The following is a 7278-nucleotide window of genomic DNA, read 5'->3' on the forward strand; positions in this document are numbered from 1 at the left end:
TTGAGTACGAAATCCGCGGCAGTTCAATACTTACAAGGCGTCGACAAGAAACATCGAGTTAAATACAAGTATCTTGTGCACTTCATGTTACCGACATATGATGAGACTACGTTTAACCTAACCGAGCAAGCCAACAACTGGGGCGGCAGTGAATGTCGGAGCGCTAAACCACTTGGCGCGTTCGCGCTCTACTTTCGTTAGCTGATCGAACTGGTGTCGCACGACGACAGATGGGGATGAACTAGTTGACCAAATACCCTGGATGCGCACTTGTACCTCTTCTATCTAGTGAGCGTTCCCGTCTTAAGGTTGCTGCTGAACATTGCAGCGTGACTCCTTGCATGGAAGGCGCGTACAATGTCCGGTTTTTGGGAAATCGTAACGACCTGGATTTACCCACCCCTGGCGCTTTGTGGGCCTTCCGTCGCAAGAGTGTACATGCGGAAACTGGCAAGACAAAAAAATTTCATGCAATCATGCTGTTGCGGACGCAGTGAAAGAAGGCCAGTCTCTCGACACCCTGTACGATGGCTAGCGACTTTGGATTGATTATTGTCTTGAATCCTATATGGCCGCGTTTCAACCCTGGCCTACTGACATCACACTTCAACGTGATGTTAGTTAGTTTTTTTCCGGTCATAAACGCATCTATACTGCTATAACTGACTTCATCTAAGACAGTATTCCAAATCGTTTATCTTAAGTCTAGTACACTTTCGACGTATCTGAGCGATTTCGAACATTAGCAAATCTGACCTTTTCAGTGCGTAGAATGCTGATGTATCATTTATGCGTTAAGAACAAAAAATATTGAACAATAATATCTATCTTCCGTAACTATTGTGAAACCTCTGGGTAGCGGGGATCTGCAACCTTGGGCTAATTGATGGTTGCTAGCGCATTCGCCTGGTTCAATTTGTCCGGACCAGTCACCCGAACAGCGTTACGAGCCAGACTAACACCCATGGAATTGTCCTCGTCATCCTTTTCCTCTTCCTCACCCCACCACCCAACCTTGTCGAGCTGTTTCGTAATGTACTGCACCTTGCTTAATTGCCGACTCATCTCTTTCTTCTTCTCACCTTGCTTTGCGATGATCTTTGGACCACACGAGCTTTTGCGCCGAAGTGCAGCTTTAACTTGTAGGAAGAGCTTAACGTCGTGTTCGTCTTGCAGCATTTTGGCCGTCCTGGCTTAGTACTCTTCCTATTGGCAGTTTAAAAATGAATACACAATTTTTTATCACTTGTAACCAACCCCTAGATATATGTAGTACATTCGTTTTCCTGAATTTTTTCTTAAAATTTGAGTGTAACACAGTAGTAATGATATAATTAAGTACTGATCTCAGCGCTTGTAACTCTACATACTATTTTTCTCAAACCTTAGTGCTTAAGGTTGACTTATGCAAATTCCTCGGTAGAGTTGCACAGACAATACAGATGTATTACACAACAAAACAAGCGATCAGTACAGATATTTCTGGATCAGCATATATACGTGTCACATGGAGTATATGCACATATCCTAGAGAGAATAGCACAAAAATCTCGCTAGATTATGTGAATTTCAGTACAATAAAGAAGCATACCTACATTAGGTGCCCCGTTCCAAAACCATTCATTCAAGAGGTGTGGCCCCACACAATTCGAAAGAGTAGAAGCAGCCCAGAGGAGGGGCGACAACCCTGTGGAACGTTGACAGCTTGGTGGAGATGTGACAGCTCTGTAGAGTAGAAACACTCTCTACTGATAATGCCACGCATGATGACAGTCGAGAATTGCTACATTCCGTGGAGTCAGCACAAGCACTGGACGAGGTCAAGGATATTGAATTCTGCTGCAGCCGCGTGAGCCATACAGCTCCATCTCGACGTTGCAAGTTTTGCGAGTGGGGAGTGGAGCGACGATTCAAATGTACCAACAAACCTGTTTGGCTAACGGTTCGTGTAAATATACATGGAAAGTTTGGGGATGCGAAGCCACCGACAAGTGGCACATATACCTCGATCGACTTAGCTATAGGGTTAAATCTTAAGCTACCGAGCCATGTCTTAGAGGTTCATTGAGATATGTACCACAGCAAACCAAATCGAAGAGCTACAGAAATTCTACCGATTGCATTTCTTCCCGTAACCTCTCAAACGTTTACCCCCTCTATCATGAGCCAACCTGCTGTTTATATCAAGATAACATAGAAACCAGGGACATCTGTTGGTGGTGTGGATCTTCGGAGTGCGACTGGGAGATATACGCTGGCGAGCTGCGCGAGACTACCGCACGGTTAATGCGTTCGTTCTCGCGCAAACGACAGGGAAACCACACTGTCCGCGCTATCCTCCGCCGCAAGTATAACTACATGAAAACGGGTGGTATGAGTGGAAGTGCGCCCGAGTGCGTAAAGTGAGGCCTTCTAGCTAACTGGCCGGATACATACAAGATAAAAGTTACCTGTGTTATTATGCGTCTGGGAGCTTTAGATCTGCAACTCTTGTGATCGACCTATTGACACGTTTGCGTGTAAATGCGACAGGGTCTGTCGACGAGCCGCACGCGGCGTCAAGAGCATCGCAGATAGATTTAGATCGTACTTTGAAAACGTCTTGATAGTGGAATGCACTGAAACACTTGACATGGAAGCCCCTCTCGCACTTTGTGCATCCGTACTTCGCTTTCTTGTTGATTCCCCGAATACTACACAGATAACAAGTTAGCTTTCCGTTGCTGTGTGTCGTAGCGTTCGGTGTAATGATGTGGAAAGAAGTATCTGCACCAACCACATCGTCTAGTGCTTTACGCTTCCGTGCCTTTTCACAGCGTAATTTGCGCCGTCTTACACCCTTTTCATTACTCGTCAACACGTCCGCAATACGCCGTTTGAATTCACGAAGTGTAAGAGACGACGTCTTTCTTTTTAAAGTAAGGCAAAAGCATTATGGATTGTCAGGTCCATTAGCCAGGTAAATAGCGTCATATCCAAATGCTTCTCCCGGCTGCGAGATGGGTTAGTTGATCGTAGTTGGTCAACACGATCGACCCCGTTCATGAAGCGATTGTATACTGCTACCACCGTAGGCACCATGAATATTTGGCGATGCAAAACACGGTCGTCTGTCCAGCGTTCATATCGGAAAGAGACCATGGCAGCATTCGACTGCCTCTTGGGACGACCAGTGAAGTGTTCGCGCCGACAGTGTCAACCTAAGATCATAAGAGTAGAAGATGACTACCTTTCTATCCTTAAAAATGATGTAGCCAGATCTTTTGGCATGCACCAGTTCCGAAGCATACTCTGTCTGCAATGCTTGTGCTACACGCTTCTGGGCTTTTTGGTGATCAGCCTCTTTCTTCTTCCACCCAGCTTCAACATCGACTGCTGCAACCAACTCCCAACCGCCACGTTTGTACGCAGCCACGCCCCACCGAAGCCTCCACTGCGGGCTTGTTCCACGTGTCAATCAAGTTGATACGCACAGTACCAATAGTATGCATCTCGTCGTCAGTGAATGTAAGAATTGCATTTGCAAACGTATGCCGCGAGTAAAAATTGTCAGAAACTGTAAGCCGTAGCCGGTAGGAGAGCGTAAAACCTTTGACTGGTGACCCGCCATACTAATCCAGAGCGCCTTAGCCGACTTCATGCTGATTTCAATCTCTGGTCGCGCCAAAATATATGTGAAGACACGTCCTCAGTACGGGAAACAGTTCGGTGTAGCGCTGGGCTGGTCCGGTTGGCAACGTGTTACCCGATGCGTTGTCCCAGAGCGAATGTACGTAAAGTGAATCCCAGCCCACATCAGCGTAAAACGAAGGCCGTACTTGTTTGGTTTTGAAGGCATGTAAGTACTGGCCTTCGAACGCGCTTTCGTTGCTACTGCCATCTCGTCAATAGTACTTACTCCAGTTGGAGAAGCAATAGCTGCAAAGCGCTTCTGAAATGATTGAGCATAGTTCTGCTGTGCCAGAGCGGGTCGCGTATCTTGTCAACTGACGTGTCACTTTCGGCATGGAACTTCAATGCTCCACGAATCTGCTGGAATCCCGTTCCCGCCATCTTTTCTGGGAATGCAGTCTGGCCAAAGAAACGTTTTTCCGACCAGTACTCACTTATATCGCTCAATACACAGATGCTCATTGCAATCTCCAGCCCACAGGAAGCATCAATTTCACTCTTTGCCGGTGCCTCTTGTCCACGAGCAACCATCTCAGCAGACGTCCACGGAATGAAATAGTAAAAAAATAGCAAAAAATACATACATACCATTGTCTTTGTAGGCTCTTGTAACTTGCTGCTCCACCACTATATGCAACCCGCTCTGTACATTCAGCGACTCCATGTATGTCTCCCCCAAAAGTTCTCGGTGTGCTGTCAACGGCGGCGACTCTGGGTACGTCTGCACCAGTACTGTGCACCATGTCTGCGTGGATTTCACGTCCGGCTTCGCTGGTAGCGACCTGCACGCCAGCGCCGCAACTCCACCCTCCGACCACATCGTCACTGCCTTGCTCCACGGCACTAAAGTCTTGCACAATAGCTCCATCGTGCCCTTCGACATCATCATCAGCTACTTTCTGCTCTGTGACCTCGTCGACAGCCCACGTGTCGTCTGCGCTTACCTGCACTCCGTCGTCACCAGCGGCGTACCTCTCCCAGTCCTCGAAGAGGTTCTCTACGGCGATGTCTTCGGGTAGGAACTCTTGCTGCGCCTCCAAAGCCTCCCAACTAGCCATTGCTGTGTTCCGATGCTCTGTGTGACCGTGAGGAACCTGGAACCTGTATGGCGCTTATATCGCAGTTATAAACGCGATTGACCCCAGTTGTTGCCCTAGTAAGGTGTCGCGGTAGAGGTCTATATGGTCCTCTAGCATCTCCTGAGCTGCCCTATCCGATGTCCGAGTTCAATTTCTGCCAAAAAATACCTTTCACTTACACTCTCTTACAGGTCCGCATTGACCTGTAACAGGTCTGGTAGCTAAAGGGTTAAGGACGCATACCTACATTAGGTGCCCCGTTCCAAAACCATTCATTCAAGAGGTGTGGCCCCACACAATTCGAAAGAGTAGAAGCAGCCCAGAGGAGGGGCGACAACCCTGTGGAACGTTGACAGCTTGGTGGAGATGTGACAGCTCTGTAGAGTAGAAACACTCTCTACTGATAATGCCACGCATGATGACAGTCGAGAATTGCTACATTCCGTGGAGTCAGCACAAGCACTGGACGAGGTCAAGGATATTGAATTCTGCTGCAGCCGCGTGAGCCATACAGCTCCATCTCGACGTTGCAAGTTTTGCGAGTGGGGAGTGGAGCGACGATTCAAATGTACCAACAAACCTGTTTGGCTAACGGTTCGTGTAAATATACATGGAAAGTTTGGGGATGCGAAGCCACCGACAAGTGGCACATATACCTCGATTGAAATGATCATATCAGCGCCGACTCGAACGAGTGTGAAGGGACACACATAGCATTGATTACAGAAGTAATAGAAAAATTCATGTTGAAGCAAGATGAATGCTCAATTCCACCTCACTTTATCCTCCGCCATTCGCGCCGATCATTAGATATTAAGACGCCTCCTCGAGGTTATCCAACTATCGAAGAATTTAGCAATCGCGCTAAATACTTGCAGAGACTTCAAGGGAGTAAAACCCAATACAATCGGTAAAGCGACTTGTCCGAGAGCATGCTTTTAGCCCAACAGAGGGTAGAAATCAACCATTCATTTTCGGCTACCAAGACGTCGATAATGGGTATCTTTACGTGGGAAAGGGGACAGACGGCGATTCATACTGCATTGGAATCACTAGCCGAGCTGTTATCAACAGGGGTATTGAGTTTTGCACCGATAGCCGCTTTACCCTGTTCCATGCTGATGCAACGTTTAAATTGAGTGATCTTGGCTACCCAATATTCACCTGCGGACTATCAGATGCGTCCAGAATGTGTAAGCTTGTTGAATTTTTTGTGGTGAGTCGGCGGACAGTCCAAGCGTACGAAATGTGCCAAATTTTCTCGTACTGGTTCTGAAACGCGTCCGCCCGTAAGGAAGTTTTAGATGCCGATGCCGCGATAGGAGATGGAGATGACGCTCCAGTGAATGGATAGGTGGCTGAGTTTGCGTTTTCGACATATCTGATGTGTTTTATCATGCTTTGTATACTGTCAGAAAGCGGGCTAGACATTTACTTTCACAACATTAGCAGAAGTGATTGATGGAATTGGACGGCTTCACTATAACAAAAAAATAGGTTCGTGTTACACTATGAAGCCTGGAGAGTGGTGGACCATACATCAGCTGAATTCTTTTGTAACATCATTTTCAAAGCAATGGCTCGAAAGTTGCTATTGCGTTGGCAAATGTTTCACACACCCTGTGGCTACGCAACCACGAACAATCCGTGCGAGGCCATTAATGCAATTCCGAACACGTATACGGGCGCCTATCACGTGTAGCGTCTCTTCACGGTAACCCTAGGTGTAAATAAAGGCGTGTCTATTAGCTCACCCACCCCGGACAACCAAGCACTTGCATCGAATCGTGAAACTACGTCAGCTGCGTCTGCGCTTATATCAACCGGGTGGATGGAAACTTTCTCAACGAAAAATCACACTTTGTATCGGGTAAAACAGCTGCGAACGACAGACAATTCTCAATTTTAGAAACGTGAGGATCTATGTGAGGCTGTGGATTCTCGTTCCAGGTCAACTGAGGAGGAACGCGACGACGTACCCGATTGCGATCTCCTCGGCCTTTTTTCTCTTGTCCGAGTACAACGAGCTCAAGCTGCTCAACTGTACAAAACGTTGTCACATGGTCACGCCGAGATGCGCGCTTGAATGATATACCGGAAAACGGGTGAATTGTAAATTTGGAAAAGTGTGTTTGTGGGTGCAAATACTATCTGAAGTTCAAGATGTGCTGCCATATAATCATCGGTCGGAAAACGAAGAGATTTAATGCAGTATTACCAAAGTCAGAGCGTGGGTACCAAAGAAAACGAAGGTGAAAAGTTCAAATGACCCACCACCCCGTCAGTCCCGGTGACACTGGTACAATTTCACGGAGGTCGACCGCCTCTAGCTTCGCTCGTCCTGGACGTGCAGTTAATGCTTTTGTGGTGAAGCGCCAGTTGGATTTTGCGAATAAGAAAACTGATTGATGGGAAGTGACACGATCCAGCCCAGAGACTCATGATCGACGACGGTGCGTCAGTGATTACGTCATCATCGGTGAAGATTACGCAATCATCGGAGTGGATCGACATGGTGCAATCATTT

The 7278-nt window shown here is 47.3% G+C and overlaps 3 protein-coding genes across 3 annotated transcripts; 1 reads left to right on the top strand and 2 right to left on the bottom strand.

The window, feature by feature from the left end:
• Window positions 1–879: 879 nt before the first annotated feature.
• Window positions 880–1179, bottom strand: PPTG_19774 (hypothetical protein; the record flags this gene model as incomplete). The annotated part of the gene is made up of 1 exon (XM_008918301.1): window positions 880–1179. The coding sequence occupies one exon, from the start codon at window positions 1177–1179 to the stop codon at window positions 880–882; it is 300 nt and encodes a 99-aa protein (XP_008916549.1).
• A 1107-nt stretch (window positions 1180–2286) lies between these two features.
• On the top strand, window positions 2287–2406 carry PPTG_24718 (hypothetical protein; the record flags this gene model as incomplete). Its single annotated transcript, XM_008918302.1, has 1 exon — window positions 2287–2406. One exon carries the CDS (start codon window positions 2287–2289, stop codon window positions 2404–2406), a length of 120 nt encoding a protein of 39 aa, XP_008916550.1.
• Window positions 2407–3894: 1488 nt separating this feature from the next.
• On the bottom strand, window positions 3895–4730 carry PPTG_19775 (hypothetical protein; the record flags this gene model as incomplete). The annotated part of the gene is made up of 3 exons (XM_008918303.1): window positions 3895–4184; window positions 4261–4546; window positions 4617–4730. The coding sequence occupies 3 exons, from the start codon at window positions 4728–4730 to the stop codon at window positions 3895–3897; spliced, it is 690 nt and encodes a 229-aa protein (XP_008916551.1).
• Window positions 4731–7278: the final 2548 nt, after the last annotated feature.

The sequence above is a fragment of the Phytophthora parasitica genome (genome assembly GCF_000247585.1).
Source record: "Phytophthora parasitica INRA-310 unplaced genomic scaffold supercont2.180, whole genome shotgun sequence".
NCBI lineage: Eukaryota > Oomycota > Peronosporomycetes > Peronosporales > Peronosporaceae > Phytophthora > Phytophthora nicotianae.